The sequence below is a fragment of the Pipra filicauda genome, unplaced genomic scaffold (assembly GCF_003945595.2).
Source record: "Pipra filicauda isolate LSUMZ 115617 unplaced genomic scaffold, ASM394559v2 scaffold314_size1190085_pilon, whole genome shotgun sequence".
Taxonomy (NCBI): Eukaryota; Metazoa; Chordata; class Aves; order Passeriformes; family Pipridae; genus Pipra; species Pipra filicauda.
Window position 1 is genome coordinate 583,605 of NW_024104437.1, and position 19,102 is coordinate 602,706.

Below are 19,102 nucleotides of genomic sequence, written 5' to 3' on the forward strand. Positions count from 1 at the left end.
ATGCACCCAACCTCTTTTAATCAAATAATAAAATATTTACATTTGTTTGCATTATTATGTAAATTAAAAATTAAGCAAATTTCTGCCTACCTAAAACTCTGTATATCATTGCAATCCATTAACTTTCAATATGTATTTGTTTGTGAACTGTTAAAATATGAAATGTAACTCAAATCTAGACAACAATTAGACTTCAGGGTACCTTCCCCTTTATTATCAATAGTGAGTGATCACAAAAGCAAATATGAAGACCTTTAACATTCATGATAACATTTGCAGTTGTTGTTCTCATAACTGAAAAATAAGGTTTATCTTTAATTTCCTAGAGTTTTGGCTGACTCATACAATTTTGACTGATACTTCAGCAATTCAAAGTTGTATAAACAGTAAAGACAGATCAATTTAAATGAGAGTGTTGAATAAGCAGAAGCCGGTTTGTATTTGTAGCTGAGTATTGTTTCATCCCACTCTAAAAATAAGCATGAAAAGGAATGTTTGTCTGTTCTGGGCTCAGAATATGAGCAACACCATAGCTGGAAATATTCATACTAAAAGCTTTTGGCTCTCATTTTCTGTCTGCTAGTTCATTCTTACTATAATTTCCTAATTCCTCAGCACCATGTTTAACTTTTCATAACACATTTTTAAACTAGACTTTTTCTTGTCTTAGGTAAGATGAGGAAGGTTCAAGAGCAAAGGACACTGTCAGCAATAACCTCCTTCCTCCACAGCCTGATGGCTCAGGCTGGCTGGTCCTAAGAGCTAAAGGTGCACATCCTCCTCCACAGCCTGGGGTGCAGACCTGGCACAAAGCTCTTACTCTCCCTTCTCTGTCCAGAAGGATTGCAAGTGGAGGTGTCCACTCCGTGTTGCATTTTGACTCTTTTCCCACAGAAGGGGATAGGGACTAAGAAAGCCAGGCAAGGGGAAATGCACGTAGGTCAGTCCCTGCAATGGAGCACAAAGTAGAGCACATCATGGGAGACACATTTATGACTGTACCCAGTAACTGGGATCACTGGATGTCGAGCACATCACTGTAGTGACTGTCAGTAGGTCTGAGACTTTGTTATCGTTTGAGTATGATGATTTTTCTGCTTCTTTGCTAGTGCCCAAATACTTTGTCTTTTTTCTGCCACAAAGCAAGTTAGGGTATTGCTTCACCATCAAACACTTTATCGATAAAATAAAAGTCTTGCTACTTCCTGACATAGGTGAGATTAGGTTCAGGAAAAAAAAAAAAAGGCTGTTTTGTCCTCCTTATATTCCCTTTCTTTCTACTTCTTGAAAGTTTTTGACTTCCTGGTGCGGTCTCTTGTCATCAGAGCTAACCTCCCCAGTAATTGTTTGACTTCCTCCTTGCACGCTCAGGGAGACCTTTTCATACGGCTTAGGGGTGGCAAGGGATACTTGGTAATTGTATCTGTGCCACGGCTTTCAAGCCACTTTGGCAGCAAAGTCCAATAGGTTAGGGTAGACTGTCTTCAGAGTTCAGCTGCACTCAGAACCAGGTGGGAGCACTGAAGCAATCAGGAACAGCAGCCACATGGATTAAGCAGTGGTGTTTTTTCTGCACTGCCTGTCTGCATGAAGGCTTTGATTCAGGTCCAGCACAAAGAACTTAGCTAAAGCTCTGCTGGATTAAATCGACCTCTTGACTCTGTGCTGGGGTGGCAGATGAGTACACACATTATTTTAAGTACAACAAGGAGGCCCCTGAGTAATACAGTGGTTGAACTTAGTCAAATCAAGGGAAACTGTAGCCCCATACTTGCCCTCTATTACTGCCCCTTGGTAGTAATTCTTGATTTGATTTGAAAAGTACAAATTCTTGATTTGGAATTTGTACCTTTACATTTAATAGGCTTTCATGGTCTTTTTTTCTTCTATGACTTTGTATAATTGCTTTTTGACTGTATTATGATATTGGCATTACCTGACAATGAATGTCACTATTCTCTTATGCTGTATGAAAAAAAAACAACACTTCTTTTGCTTGTTTTAAACCTGCTAATTTCTTTGGGCATCCTCTTGTTCTCATGTAGTGAGAAGCCAAGCATCCATTAATTGATTTTCTAGGCACTTTCCCAGTGTTCTCCTGTTTTTATACATATCTGCCGTATTCCCCTTCAGTTGTCCCATTTCCAAGCTGAAAACTCAAAATCAATTTAAGTAGTTCCAAGATTTAATTGCCCTTCTTTAGTTCTCCCGTGTAATGTTTGAGAGGCAAGTACCAGAACAGCAGGCAGTATACAAAAGAGAGGGTACTATGTGGTTTTGTCTAGTGCTATAAAGGTGTTGTCTGGTTTGTGCTCCATTCACTGTTTTAAAAACGTCTAACTGCTGGTGTTTTTGACTGCTAATGAGCATGGAATTTATGTTTGCTTTTAGTAGGCTTTCTCTTTTTAATTTTTTTTAATTAATTTCTTTTTTAAAATTAACCGCAACTGAAATTATTTATTTGGTGTGCCTTTTGTACCTACAGGAATGTGAATTTCAGTACCTTATGATTAGTGTTTCAACAGTAACCTCTTGAACCAGCCCTGGCCTTGCTCAGGCAAGGTGAAAAAGAGCTGTTTTTATCAGAGATTTTCCAAATATCATGGTAACAAAAGTTATGGTGTTTAAACATTTAGTCTCTACATTATGCCTAGATATGACATTTGTTAAGGTTTTATGAGACAATCTCCCATTAGCTCTAGTGTTCTAAGTCTTAAGTAGGGAATTTCAAGACTCTGAGAATCTCTTCATGATAAAACATACAGTTTATATTGATTCTAATTTTTTGTAATGGAGCATTGCTCCTTCATTGGGGTGGCTGTCTGTCTCATCCTATATAGTCTTCCATTGGAACTGTATGGATTCTTTTAATAATTTTTTATGATGCACTGATCGTATGAATGTCTGTGGACTAGTTTCTTATTTTTATTTTCACTTTTTATGCATGTTTTTGAATTAATAGGTAGATCTATAGGTAGGTAGCAATTAATAATTCAAAACTGACTTTTAAATCAATGGTTACTGGATCATAAAGCACATAAGATGTTATGTTAGAGGACAGAAGTTGTAAATTATATTGCATTTTCAGTTTGAAACTGAATGAGTTAAATCCTCTTTGGCTCCTAATCTTACATACATATTTTTTCTTCTATTTTTATATATGTGACATTCATAGGTTTTTTTTTTTTAGTGAATTTTATCTCGGTCTCCCTCTAATGCATATGGTCAGTCAAAGTGAAAAAGTGTTTAATATTTAAAAATAGAATGAGAGTGTCCTTCATTTAAAACATCTCATCTACTATTCAGGATATTAGCATTACTGCTAATTACTACTGCACTGGATTTTGTATGACAATGGCAAAACTAAGAACAAAGGGAAAAAAGCCAAGGTACTGCATTTTTAGTTTCAGTTTGTGTTACACTGGTACCATATCCCTAGGATACGTGTACTAATATTTATGGAATCAGTGGAAATCAATGCATACTTCACAAGTTTTGTGAAGTTTAAGGCATCTGTGGCACTGACTGAGACTGTTTTTTTTAATTGAGGAATCCTTTTTTCAAAATATGTAATATTTCAGACATACACTCTCGCCAGTAAAGGTACCATGTTTCTAAAGCAATAGAAAAGTACACTTCCAACTGAGCACTGCCTCCAAGGCTGTTGGTTTTCAGGTGCTCTGAAATACCCTGCCCTATCAGAGACCAGATCTGATTTTGACATATTTTGGAGGTACAGTTTTGTGAGTGGATCAATGTGGATTTCCTTTCTTCCCCTTAGACTCCAAATCCTGCTCCCCTGCTTTAACCCCGGCAGTTAGAGAGAGCTCCTGCAGACTGGGGGAGGTCTCATCACAGGCAGCCCCACAGAGGCACATCTCACTGCCCTTCTGGGGCTCTGGGTTAAACCTGCGGCCAAAGAAAACCTTCAGCGACTCAAAGTTTCATTCAACCAGCCCTAAGCCCAGAGTGAATGTGAGGGCCATTTAACACAATAAATTTTTCTAGTGTATTACAATTACTGAAACATGTTATGAATATTGTTTTGTTAAACCACTGTGAAAAATTCACAGAGTATTCAGTAGTTGCAAGGCTGCTTAATTACTTAGCTGTATTGAGATGGTCATGTAGCTGAACCTTGTAAGTTATTGGAAACACACAGGAATACAAGTACCAGTAATAATTTTTATTCTGCCTGCAGAATGTATTTTATGATGGTTTACTGTGAAGGTATAACATAGGCATTTATTTTTGTCATGCCTATATGTGGTTAAAATAATTTTTGTCAGTTACTACTACTATTTGATCATACTGAAGCCCTAAATTGTGGGATAAGAAATTAAAAAATGATCATACAGTCTACAAATATTTTCAGCAATTTAATATCCTTACATAGGTGCTTTTTTTCCTTGGAAAAGTTTCTCAAACATGGACAGTATTTTTAGTTTCCCATAATAACTACTATAAATCTACTTGTAAAGTGTCATGTTCACTGCCCTTCAAAGCAACTTAGAGTTGAAAAAAGATAACTGCATAAATAGCAGGTTTTCATCTTTATGTCTTATATTACTATTTATGTTTTTTCTAGAAAACACATGCTTTTTAAAGTATTTTTATTTAATTATGTTACTATTTTATTTTTAATCATAATTTTTATGACAAATTTGCTGTATCAGTAAGAAACCAATTTTGAGATCAGATGTGCTAGAAATGCAAACATACAGATATTGATAGATAAGATGAAACCATGGTCCATCTAATATAATAATCCTTCTCACAGAAAGTAGACGACTCAGAGAAAGTTGCCAGAAATTTCATGAGATAAATAGAGGGTAATCTGTCAGCCACCTTAAGTCTTCTCAGAATTCCGTAGTACTTTGAGATAATGTTAAGCCCTAAAGCATAGGGTTTCAACTTTCTTTGAAAATTTATTAACATTAACTATTACAAATTTTGAGCTCATGAATGGCAAAGATTTGACAAATATGAAAACCAAGATAGTTCAAACATTACTGAAAACTGCAAATCTCTGAATCATTGAATGATTATTTACTTTCTAAACAGGTGAAATAATTTGAGGGAGTGAAAATGACACAGCATAACGAATAGTCAATACTTTTATCATCATTTTGATCCTTCAGAAACTCTTGTTTCAAGGCATAAATGTTGTAAAACTAATTTGTCCTAACTAATGATTTGAAATAAGAGAACAGCTTTGGTATGCTACCTATTTGTCAGGTATTTGGATGAGAGGAATGTAAATTTAGCCTGTTAAAGAAAGTGTTATTGTGATAGATGCTTGTGAGCATGATTTGATCACTAGTGGTACCACCAAGAAAATTAATTACCATTTCATGAAAGGTAAATATTCAATTTCACTGAAAATATTCTGTACTAATCTTTATATTAGCTGATGAGCTAGATCCTACCTCACACAATCCATTAATCTAAGACAAAAGAAGCAGCAGCAGCATATGTATTTCTGCAATCTTATGTGTTATTCCTTTTCTTTTCTTTCCAGACAACTATTACGGCACTCCGAAGCCTCCAGCAGAACCAGCTCCGCTGCTGTTAAATGTGACAGATCAGATCCTCCCAGGTGCCACTCCCGGGGCTGAAGGCAAACGTAAAAGGAATAAGTCTGTGAGCAATATGGAGAAGACAGGCATTGAACCACCAGAGGAGGAAGAGGAAGAAAGACCTGTGGTCAATGGAAATGACGTGACAGTAACACCAGGTCTGTTCTTCCTTCTTACTTTGCAGTGCGTTTCTGTTATTCCCAGAGTCCTCAGTTACCTCCTTTTGCATTGAGAATATGCATGTTCAGGTAAGGATATTCTTGCAAGAGTGGAAGCCAGGAATTCTGAATAATAGGATCTCTCTCAAGTCTAAAACAAATTTCTTAACCTCTACTTTGGGGAGTCATCTCACTTACCTCAGCTACTGTAAAGATTTCTGTCTGTTAACGAGTCCCTTTGAACCCTCTTTATAGACCAAAGAGAAAAACACCTACTCTTTGAAGGTGGTTTGTGTGATTAGATTTTGTGGTTTAGATTTCCAGGTTAGGAAATCAGTCACAAGTGCCTGTTTCTCTCTGTCGACTACAGAGGGAGTCTGGAGAACTGTAATTTGGTCAAATGAATGAAGTCTCTGTTTCAGATCTTCTTGTTCTCAAATGGTGATTACTCACTAGATTGTTCATCACATTACGAAGTGAACTTTTGTAAATTGTTACAAAACCTTAGCAATATTGTGGAATAGTAAAGTCATCACATTAACAAATTTTTGGCAGTTCCAGTGAAACTTAGCTGGCAATACTACCAGGAAGACCCTTCTCAGCAATGTTTCAGAGCCTGCATAAAGCTGATAAGGGTTTCAGATGTAGTCCTAGAAGACAGCTGTTCTTTTACCCCTTGGATCATAGTGATTCAGAAAAAAAAAGGTGTTCAGTGTACTGACTGGTATCCCAAGTGAGAACACTCCATCCTTCTGTGAAGCAGGTAATCAACTTGCCCCTCAACATTTCAGCAAGGCAATGTTTTACAGTACTTAATAATTTTTATTCTGAAATAGCATTTAAGAAATGATTTTGTTGTTGTTCAATTAGAAAATTAAAGAATCCAGACTTTTATATCTCTCTGAGAAATAACTGTGTGGATCCCTTTTGGTAAACTTAGAAATTTAGAAACAGATTATTGAAATAGACGTCTATAGTGAAAATCATATGGGTGAGAAGATAAAATGAAATACTGCAAGTTCTCTAAATGTATAGGTTGCTGTGAAACAAAATATCCATTACCTAATCTTCTAAGCACTGTAAAAGGATTTTCATACTGCAGAGTCTATATATACCTTTTTTCCTCCTACTGCCTTACAAAGTATAGCAAATTTAATATCTTCTCATCAAGGATGTATTTGCCACATGGCTTTCTGTAGCTGTTGCCTAACATTACACATAAGGGAAAATCCCTGTACAGAACCCATCCCCATCTAACAGGAGGGTATCAGGGAGAGGTGGGGTGAGTGGGTCTGTTTCTTCCCCTCATGTCTCCGAAGGGCTGCAGTATTGCTCCCTGGCCACTGCTATCACATGCTGTAAGAGCCTTGCTCATCCCTTCCACATGACATTGCATCTGTTGTCATTGCTCTGGCACTTAATGCTTTTGCTGCACATTCAAGCAGGAAAGGATGAAGCCCAGAGATCCTTACATAAAACATCAGCACTGCCTCTGTTGCCAGGATACTTCCACAGTGAAAGAGGCGAAGGCAGGATTTGGTCTCTGATGTGTATTGTAGAAATCATTAGAAAGATCATTCTCAGTAGTTATTCAAAATGTGCCACATAACAGACCATTGCTGAGGAGCAATTTCCAGGACAATGTGTTTCAGCTCCAAGTGGATCAAAGCACTGTTTACCTGTTTTTTTCCTTGCATTCTGCACCTATAATTCTCTTCTCCCAGGCAAAATCTGTGTGAGCGATGACTAGGCAGCACCCAAGAAGCAGGAACTTCTGTGCTGTGTTACAAAATTAAATACATAGCATGGGTGTCAGACAGCCCCTCCTCCTCCCTTTCCTCACCCCCCCAAAGTAATTCCTGTCGGTGTGGCCAGCAGAACAAGCAGTGCCTGTGTTGGCTCTCATGGTTTCATAAGCAGGGTTTTGTTGTTCAGATACACTGATTGAGGACTTTGGGGATTGTAGCAAAGCAGCTCTGTACATACATGCTGTGTTGCCTTTGTTGGGCAGTGTGGCTCCCACAGACCCTGTTACTGCAGTAATTTTCTCTGTGAGCTGACAGAGGCTTACTTACCTCTAAAATGTGAGTGCATTTGTAGTTTGTGTCTTTGAACAATCAGGAAAACCAGAATATTTTAATTAATTTATTTATTTTTAAACTCTCGGCGGAGGGAGCAATCTAGTTTTTATACAGAAACAGCAAAGGCAGGGTATTTGTTATTTCCAATTCTTTTAGAAAGTGTGTTCTATTTTAAATACTTCACTTCTAACAGGAGGCTTTTATTAACTATAGGGCTCTTGGGACATCTGAAACATTGACACGTTTTTAAAGATGCTCAGCAACTTAATGGCTTATTAACTGCCTATCTGAGCCTCTCAATTCAAAGGACCACTGTAACACCTAGGACTACTAAGTTAAAATAGTAATGGGTTTAAGATGATTCTGAAGAAACCCATCTTTATCAGACCAATTAAGTGACATCTGTGGTTACAGAGATCTTTCTACTTTTGGTCTGAATTTTCAGACAACTTTTCAGCATCTGTTAAAATAATTTATGCATCTGTTGAGCTTTATCAATTTTCCATTGATACCTTCCACATGCCTTGCTTCATGTCCATCAAATTTCCCTGAGACAGTTGTATTTGGACAAACTTGCCATAATTGTCTTCTTAGTAATTTGTGCTGCCAAATGTTTTTAATCTTTCTAATTTTTGTCACCTGTCCTCAGCCCAGAACCCACTTGGAGTCTTTCTCATTGCTTCAGGATGGGGCTTTTGGCCATTTAGGATGGAGCACTCTTAGTCCTTCATCCTGGATCACGTTCTCTTAGGACAAAATAGTGTCATTTAGGAGATAGGATTTATCTCATCCAGCTTTAGTAAACTGTATGCCTAAATGCCTTTTTGTTTCATCTATTTGTCTCTGCTTTCCTGATATAAAGTAAGGAGGAAGAGGCAATTCCAAAGAGTAAGAGAGCGTAGCTGTTTTAGATACCCATTTTAGGGGATCACCTCTACAATTTAGAATGATTAATTCATCCTACAGATGCAGAGGAGCCTAGATGGTTAAATGTAAATCAGGAATCTTACTATTTGCCAGGAAGCAAATATGAGAGACATATTCTATAGATCAGTTGTTAAAATGGCCAAGTCTAGAGTTAGCACTAGATTTCTTACACTTAGTGTAATTCCCCACACTACTGGGTGAGACATCTTGCACCTGAGAAGCCTTTCCTGATGGACAGTGTTCAAATTAATGATTTCTGCAAAACTGATACTTTGACAAAAGAGGTAAAAAGAGTCTTGTTCAAATTGCAACCTGCAACTTGTCAGACATTCGGTTTTTACTGCTGTTGCTGTGTCTGCAGAGAATTAAGTCAGTCTCCTTCGCAACCAGCATCATGCTTTGACACAATGTTGGTCATGTCACATTTGCTTCCCACTTCTGACTGATGAAGTATTTACCATCTAAACTCCAGAAAATCACTCTAACCTTGAAGGCATGCTTATGTATGTGCGTCATTCTGACATTACTTGAGCAATGATAAGTTGCACCCAGAGAATAAAGTTCTGTGAGGCTCAAATTAATTGAGGGCTAAGATATGACATAAAGTTTCAAAATTATCATTCCAGACCATAGGATGATAAGGAAACAGAAGACCAGAGCCCCAATGCCATTAATCATCATGCAAGATGCACTAATCCCAGGCAACAGGTTGAGTTTATATTTTTATTATTACACAGCAAAGACAGCCAGAGGCGTGAAAACAACATACGCAGATTAGAATAGATTACTTAGGTCATCTGAGTTGGTCCTTCCAGAAGAAGGGAATATGTTTTCAAACTTCACTGCCTGAATAATCTGCAGTAGTAAATAAAGGAATAAAGAGACAAGGTACTCTTACATGGCAGTTTCGAGTATTAGACCGTAAATAATAGAAACAATTTGAAGTGCACACGACAGCATTGATGAAGGCTCAAATGCTGAGACTATCACAACATAACTACCAGTTAATTTTTTTTTAAATGGTCACCATATTGTCTATGAACTGCATAGAGAATATGTCATATCAGCAGTAATATTTTAACTGCTGGTATTTGGAGCTGGGTACTACAGAGATGAAATTGTGGTATTTAATGATAAATACTTATTTTTAGCATACACATTATCTTGTTCTCTATTTTGTCACTTCCCAGGACACTCACTCTTGAGAAACTGTGCTAATCTGATTTTGAAAACTGGACCATGTAATCTGTTTTGTAGTGAGACAGAAGCTCCAGTAGACTATTTCACTTGACATAAAATCCATTGATTGGTTTTTTATAGTGACAAAAATACTTCTGGACTCATATTATGGTACAATTTTAGGATCTTTTTTATATTGTATATTGTCTGAAGGTAGATATTTGTGCTCGCAGTGCATTATTGTAGTATTTCAAACTTTATTTGTACATTAAAGACAGTGAGAGTTTTTAACCAGAACTCAGTTGTTTGGGATTTTTTTATCAAATCAGACGCTACATATGAATGTATATTAGCAGAAAAAAAAACATTAAGATGAATATCTACTTTTCCTGGAGTATGATAGATACATATAACAGAAAATAAGATGACACCACGGGGCTGTATTCCAAATAAGTGTGACTAGGATGTCCACTGTGTAAAGCTTACAGTTATTAAATGGCATTAGGCAATTCCACCTTAATTGCTTGGGGTTTAGTCATCATAATGCCTTCTCCATTATCAAAGTAAGTTATTAAAAGATAATGATCCAGTAATTAATTATTCATGAGATCGGCTTTAAAATAATTATATTTTAAGTTGTTAAATAAGCATGTTTCTCTTTTTTTCCCTGCTGTATTTTGATAGCAATCTCTGGTCTTAGAAAAGCTCAGAATATTTTTTTCTAATCCTCAAGGCTTAATTTTCACTTTTTTTTTCTGTCATCATGAGGGCTGGGATTTGTTTATGGAGTTATTGAAAGAAAATGGAGAATCTGACCCCTTCAGACTTGTTGAAAATAAGCTCTTGAGGAAGAACACATATTAAAGATATCATGGTAAAATCCCAAGACACCGCAGTGTCACCACATCTGTAGTCTGTCAGGCCAATTGGCTGATCAATAGTCATTGTGTGTGAAGCACCTGTGCTCCAAATGTATTTGTTCTACTGCAGTTTATCTGCCATGGGGTCTTATGACTTGTATTCACTTTAATCCGTACATCTCCCTTCCTGTAGCAGAAATGTGGTCAAGACTGCAGGCAGCCACAGGAATATAACTCACAGATTTGTTCATGATGCTTCAAACAGATGAGGACTTACTTTTGCAGAGATAAGAACAAAACACCCCAAAAATTTTTCAGCAATTACATTGTCCTGTTCTCAGGGGAAGTGGAGACCATATATTGTGTCTGCTTTGCAGAAAACTTTTATATAGTTGAAAATGCTTTCACTATCTATCCATCTTTTCTTCTCAAGATTAAAATCACCTGTTTTTCAATCTTGCCATGTTTCCAATATCTTTTTGGTTGGCTGGTTGGTTTTTGTTTTGTTTCTTTTCTTTTCTGTCATCTGAACTGTTTCCCATCTTTCTTGTCATGAAATTCTTGAAACTGGGCACAGGACTCCTCGTTAAACTTTCCTGTAGCTGAAGGTGGAAGGACCTGTATTGCATATGTTTGCTGTTCCTGGCTATTATGATGCTTGTTTTTCCTTTGCAATAGTATCATTACTGATTAAAGATAATGGTTAGACATCCCTCACACATCCCCATACCTCAATTACATTTTCACTAGGAATTCTGCCTAGGCATTTGCTCCCTATCCTGTATTTTTACAGTGATTGTGGAATTTTGCATCAGGTAGGTGCCCCATATTTTGGAAAGCCAAGGTAAGTCAGGGAGTGGTAGATAAGGAGAAGGGGACTTCAGCTCTCTGGAATCCTGTTGCTCTGTTGTGGGATGGAATTAAGCAAAAACTGCATTTGTGTCTCTTGCAGATTCTTTTATTCCCACAGACAGATTCATGTTTCCAAGCAGCATAAAATTATTGTAATACCACATAGTTCGAGTTACGATTTAGCAGCACGAGCTGCATGTGGATGTAGAGCTATAGATCATCACCCTTTTCAGGATTGGATCTGTTTGGTTTTTTCCATGTTATTGTGACAGGTTATATGCGTCAGTGTCAAAAGTCTTTTTTTAGGATCATGAAAGCTATATCTACCATTTCTCCCCAAGAAACAGCACCTGTTACTCTGTCATGAAAAGAAAAAAGATTAGTTTGACATAATTTCTTTCTGAAAAGTCTTGACAAATATTTATGACCTCTGAAGAGTTTACATGTAGGTGATTTGATTGCTGGTTGCAACGCTTTTAGGAATTAAAAAGAGAAAGATGTGAAGTTACAGTTTCATGGGTCTTCCTCCTTTTTTACAGAAAGACACAATGACCTAATTGAGTAAATTATTTCAAAGGGAACTTAGGTACTCAGAAAGTAAGCATATTAAACTACCTAAAAACCTAGATCATAGGTGCTTTGCTGAAATCAGCACTGGGTCTGTCCTTTCTGTTTCTTTTCCTCATGAATTCTCAAAGGTTTATTTTAGCCATAAGACTGCCTCCATGGTTCTCTCTGGACCCTAGGTTTCATTTCATCCAGCTCTGCCAATTGAGAATGGCTGTTTCATCAAAGTTTTACCTGACCTGTTCTCTGCCCACTCTACACCACATTCTTTACCCCTGTTGCTGACATTAATTACATTAGTCATTTAATCACAGGTGATTTTTTCGCAGTAGTGACTGAGGCAAAAAGAGCACTAATTGCCTTGGGGTTTTTATGCATCATAAACTATTAGCTTTCCTTCCTTCCCACATAGAAAAATGAGTCTGCTTTTGCTATTGTTATTATTATTATTATTACAGAAAGTTTTGATATTACCTCTATTGTCCCTGACTGTATCCCACTTTATAGACTGACTGTTCTTTTTTACTGTTAGATGCCCATGTTGTTTTTCTGTGTTCATCCTTAAAAATTAATCTGGTTTTCACCTTTTGTACTATTCTTTCTCAAGTAGCACACCATTGAAAAGTCATGGTTTAATCAAAATTATCTCTGATTATACTTACTATTTTTGTTTTTCATTAGAACAATTTGTACTTGCACTCTTACTATTGTTTATTTAATCTTTTTCAGTTCTCCTAAACTTTTTATCTTTTACCGTTGCTAGCCATAACATCAAATTTATTGATTCTGTGGGTTTATTAAAATCTAGGCTTTTTAAAATCGTTTTTGTTAATTTTTTATTGCTCTTCTTTCTTGATGTTGTAAGCATCACTAATTAGAACATTTCACCCAACTTGTCCTCCACCTCCTACATGTCTCACACAGGTATCTGCATAGTTCTTTTCTCTGGGTGCACTGTTAGTTCATTTAATAAATTGTCATCTTCTTGAACTTTATTGTGGACTGCATTGTTGACATGTTGAAGCGTTTGGCATTGGCTGTGGGAAACTAAGCTTCCCACAGATTATATCAGCAATGAAATCACAACCACTTTCTATATGGTTAATATATTGCTATAAGTTGATGGATGTCATTGATTTTTTTGGTATGTGGATATAGATAAGGCAATTAGTCCATATACTTTTTTACTTGAAAAGGATCTCCAGTCTGTAGTAAAACAGCAGGGTACTTGTTTTATATGTGTATACTTTGAAAAGTTAAGACACAAGACAGTAACACTGCTGGATATGAAGCTGCCTTCTGCTCAGTGCTTACTGCTAGTCTGGGAGAACTCCTGGGACAGAATGAGCCAGAACTCTTTATTAGTTTCTTGTTTTAGTTTGGTTTTATTGCTTTATTTTCTTTTATTGTGTTCCAGATAAAATGCACAATCAGAGGGACCCTTGTGTGTCAACCCAACAGAATTTTTCTTTCTTTCAAGACTTGCAGTTCATAGAGTCTTGCACCCAGTAAATTCTTCACCATTAATTTGGATATCCAAAAGCCATAATTTTTCTTCTCTTTTAGAATCAAGTGAACATGAAGAGAAGAGTACAGCTGCCTCGGGTGAGGTATCTTCCCCTCAGCCTTGTCCTGCACCAGGATATACTCAGCCTGAAGAAGCAAAGGAGGATATGGATGTAACAAAGCAGACCAAACCTGAAGAGAACGATGACTTGGGCCCACTGCCTGATAACTGGGAAATGGCTTATACAGAAAAGGGGGAAGTCTACTTTATTGAGTAAGTCTTATTTCTTCTATTTCTAATAGCTGTAGTGTATTTAACTGGGCAGGAAAATGGTTTGTGTGGTGAAGTGGAGCATTGCACTCCTTCTCATTAAAACAGCAGGAATGTTCTGGCTGTCAAGGCTCCTGGGGCCTGGTGACAGTTCCTGCATTAGTGATTTACATTGAAGCCTGCTGGTTTTTAAGATAGGTAACTGGTCTGCTTGCTTTGATGGCAAAAGTTAAAGTTGTTGTTTCTTCTGTTGAAAGCAAGGCTTTTATGCTTTTTTGGTGCGTATGGGAAAGTCACACAATTGCTGGATTTGTCCTTCCTTATGTGGACAGAGGTGGAGAGGGTGGAGCTTTCTACCAATTAAAGGAAAGAAAGATGGGTGGGCTGAAAACTAGCTAGTGAACAGTAGAGGGAGACCATGCTATATTTAGAAATAGTAAAATAAATGAGTGGACTATAAGAATTATTATGTGCAGAAGCTTTTTCCTGTTGGTAGACTATACATACCTGTTGCTAATTAGTCAACTCATTTGAAGAAATGGATATGACCGTTCTTTATTCTCTAAGTGCTCTCATTAATCTATTAGAGAGTGTCCAAAGGGTGACTCTCTAATAGACGGTCACACAAGGTTGGTGAAGGGTCTGGAGGAGAAGCCTTATGAGGAGTGGCTGAGGTCACTTAGTCTGCTCAGCCTGGAGGAGTCCAAGGGGAGACCTCATTGAAGCTACAACTTCTCATGAGGGGAAGTGGAGGGACAGGTACTGATCTCTTCACTCTTGTGACCAGCTACAGGACTACAGGCAATGGCATGAAACTGTGTCAGGGTACGTTTAGGTTGGGTATCAGGAAAAGGTTTTTCACCCAGAGGGTGGTTGAGCACTGCAACAGGCTCCCCAGAGAAGTGGTCACAGCACAAAGCCTGACAGTTCGAGAAGCATTTGGACAACACTCTCAGGCACATGGTGTGATTTTTGCGGTGTCCTGGACAGGGCCAGGAGTTGGACTCGATGATCCTGTTGAGTCCCTTTCAACTCAACATATTCTATGATTCTATGAATAATATATGTTACCAGAATAAAAATACAGCAGTCTGAGTTCATGCAATAGTGTGTTCCACAAAAGAAAAAAGAGAAAGGAAAAACTAGCATCTTCATCAGCAGAACACTACTACAGAGGTAGCAGTAGCATTTATGTTTACTTTAAGGTACTGCCTTAATTTGGAACATTAACTGCTATTCTGATTATTAGTAGGTAAAAATAACATTTGGTGGTGTCAATTCTGCTTTAAGTCCTGTATTTAATGTAAAATGTTGTGACTATCACATGAAGTGTAAACAAATGATAAGAATAAAGTTTATGCATGTGACTTTTTAATGAACACTGGCATGACCAACTACAGCTTCTGGCATATACAAAGCTGAAAATAGCAGTAACTGTTAAAACATAAGTGTCTTTGCTAAAAAGGGCAAAAATATGCTTATTCTAGAAAAAGAGTAATTATAGTAACATTTCCCAAGCAAGCAGAGAAGAACTAGGATGACCTCAGGGCTACCTCAAACCCTTGTTTCCTTCCTACCTCTCTCCCAAATTTAATTTTTCTGCACATATTGAGCGCTCTGAAAGAAAGCAGACTGAATTATGTGGCACTTTTATTTTACTTGTAATAAAAACCTGTGATACATTTGGGGCATGGGGGAGGGGATGATGGGTAGATAACTAAAACACCAAACTGTGAGAGCAGTAAATACTGCAGCAGGCGATTTAATAGAAATTAAATGTATATGTTGTAACAAATACAGGGAATGCAAATAGCCCTGATGCTCTACAGAGCATCCATTCCACTCCTCAAATTCCTTTGATGTCACAGCTTGCTTCCTTTCCTGGAAATGCTCTGGTTTACAGTGCAGTTCTGACAATGCTCATCATTCACTTCCACTAAATGAATGTTATGTAAAGCAGAGAAATCAATCAGAGGTGCAGACTGGATAGAAAGGCTGTTGTAAGGGCTTCTTGCCTTTGGGATTATATTCTTGAACAATGTAGTTGCAAAAAAGTGCAATTACACATCTGGAAAAATACCAGATTATTTACTAGAATCCTAGCAAAGGAACAACTCTCTGATCGTTTGAGTTTTCGCATTGCACAGTCTTCACGGGGTTAAGTACGAATGTAATGCTGTGGGGATGCTGTTAAATTGCCTCTTTGTTTACAAGTCACTTTGGTTAATGGCATGAAGAGACTCCATTTGCTTTCACAAAAAGAGGGAAAGATAAAAAGACAACAAAACCCTATTTGTCTAACAACATCTCCCTGAACAGTAGTAAAGATTGTACTAGATTATTAAATAATAGATGAAAACCAAACATTTTTAAAGTGTACATCACAATGACTGGGAAAAACAGTCACACTAGGCAGCATCTTTTATTGCTTTATTTGAGGCTCATGTGAATTGTGCCTTTACACACTAAAGACTTCTAGCAGTAAATGATCTCAAGTTCCAGGTTGTCACAGGTATACCCAAAGATCTTAGTTTTTGTGACAGCATTTTCATTCATTCACCTCAAACTAACCTCTAAAATTTGTATGTGATCTCATTTATCAAAACTGCCATCAAAATAATATGGCAGATTTACAGTGAGAGAGGAAGTGACTTCATAAGAAGAAGGATAACTATCTGTAGGCAGGATGTTTGTTAATCATTAATGGTTCAGTTAGCATTTTGTAAAGCACATTGGAAGGAATTTCCTCTGCCTTAAGGACTGCAGAAAGGAAATAAATATCATCTACCAGATTCACTGAACAATTCAGAGTGTGGTTGTATTTTAGAGCATGTCTTGGTATGTTTCTTCCTTTCTTTTCCTGTCTGACATAGGTGCCTGACCTTATGTTTACCTATTTTAGCATTCACAGGCAGAACAGGAAGAGCATCTCTTTTTGCAAAATAATATTTACCACTGTTTTTCAGGAAGAGCTACTTAAGTACATTTCTTGGGCTGTTTCCAGCCCTCCTTACGTATGAATCCCAATTTTCAAATACAGACACACACTACACAAATAGGACTCCATCTCATACATTCAGTTTCATTGAGAGCATATGCTAATGAGAACATGAAATAATTAACAGATTGTATATAAATTGGAATGCCATCAAAAAAACCTCCAGATCTGCTCCTTCTTTCCTACTTTAAATATGACTGATGAGTGTGATGTATTTTGGCGTGCTTAAATAAATTATAACCATCACTGATTTTTAGTTTTTCCCTCTCCTACAGCTAAGGAAAGGCTGTGATTCCCCATAGCCTTCAGACTTCACCTTGCCAACAACTCTCAAACAACATACTAGAGACACAAGCTTCATGTTGTCCTCACAAAGTCAGCAGATGCAGACTGTGTTGGATCCCAGGCAATCGATGTTTGCTGTGAACCCAGTGCAGTGTTGAAGGGAATAAAAAAGGACCAAGATACTCATTGCATCTTCCCTTATGTGCAGTCAGCCTTAAATGTGGCCCTCACCAAACTGTCCATTTCCATCCCATACATTATTACATTATAGACTGTCCTGTACGGTTGGCTAAACATCATAATACTTTTTTGTATAAGGCAGAATTGGTTTTGTCTCTCTCTCTCCAGCCCTCTCTTTACCTATAGGCAGCAGAACTCTCTGGAAGGAGTGTGGGGCCAATAGATGTTACATAGCCCATAACTAAAGGTATTTGACTCTATGCTGTTCAAAACCTTATATGGTTTCCTTTGCTTGTATCATATTAATAATTGTTTTCATAGCGGAGAAAGGTCTAGAGTAAAATCAAACCTTTTTAGAACATCTTCAGGTCCAGAGAAGAGAAACGAGACTGGTGAAGGGACTCAAGCACAAGTCCTATGAGAAGAGGCTGAGGGAGCTGGGGTTGTTTAGCCTGGAGAAGAGGAGGCTCGGGGGAGACCTTATCACTCTCTACAACTACTTGAAAGGAGGTTGTAGCCAGGTGGATGTCGATCTCTTCTCCCAGGCAACCAGCCGTAGGACAAGAGGGCATGGTCTTAAGCTCTGCCAGGGGAGGTTTAGGTTGGATATTAGGAAGAAATTTTTTACAGAGAGAGTGATCAGACATTGGAATGGGCTGCCCAGGGAGGTGGTGGATTCACCGTCCCTGAAGGTTTTTAAGATGAGACTGGATGTGGCACTCAGTGCCATGGTCTGGTAACCACGATGGTGTTGGATCAAGGGTCAGACTGGATGGTCTTTGAGGTCTTTTCCAACACGATTGATTCTATGATTCTATGATTCTATGATCTTTAAAGGATCATATTAACTGACTTGTGGTGATGATTTTTAGGAGAATTTAGCCACATGAGTTTTAACAAACCACTTTCCAGTACATCTTCGAGACATTCAGTCTCTTACCACTTGAACACCTACTTCTTCAAACAGCACAGTCAGCATTGCCTTTTGGACCTGTTGCAGTATCTTTTTTAGTTGTTAAAGCTGCCTTCTTTTTCTTTCCTTTTTTTTTTTTTATGAGAGCACCATAAAAGACTGAAAAACAGCCATAAAAAAGTCCTTTGCCAAGGACTCTCCTCTTCACTGTAAAAAACAACCATTAAGTTTTTAAATACAGCTGGTGCTATTTCAGGTGATATCTGAAAAGAAGTACAGCTACAAATTGGAAAAGTAAAATCCTGACCTAGTTTGTTTCTAGGAATATTGCTACTGACTTCAGTGGGATCAGTATTTCTTCATAGTAATTTTTGAGGTAGGAAAGTGTTTTGACTTCAGGAACATTTATCCCAACATCTTGCTTACCTGAAGAACCGTGATATATTTAGTTGTTCCTGGCTACTCCATCAGTTCACCATCAGAAAACAGGATATATTAGTTAAGCCTGAATACACCACTAAATTTGATAACTGTGTTTTGTACTAGAAGATACTACTTAGAGGTGGAAGTACACCCTTCTGCCTGCTCAAGATTGCAGATATGATTATAGATGTCTGTAGTTCTTTTCCCTTGTTTATATGCTGGATCAAATTTGTCAGTTTTGATCAGCATAACAAATCAGATTTCTAATGCTTTTTGGACTTCAATATGACATACAGTGGGACAGGCGACAGAAAAGATCCCTC

At 37.6% G+C, this 19,102-nt stretch overlaps 1 protein-coding gene across 12 annotated transcripts in view; it reads left to right on the forward strand.

Moving 5' to 3' along the window:
* The window catches only part of MAGI2 (membrane associated guanylate kinase, WW and PDZ domain containing 2), a 722,750-nt gene that overhangs the window by 471,336 nt on the left and 232,312 nt on the right, over positions 1–19,102 (forward strand). For all 12 annotated transcript variants that reach the window (XM_039383531.1, XM_039383530.1, XM_027730044.2 and 9 more), the window contains 2 exons: positions 5,522–5,737; positions 13,770–13,983. In XM_039383531.1, the coding sequence (XP_039239465.1) occupies positions 5,522–5,737; positions 13,770–13,983 (430 nt within the window). The remainder of the gene's footprint in view (positions 1–5,521; positions 5,738–13,769; positions 13,984–19,102) is intronic.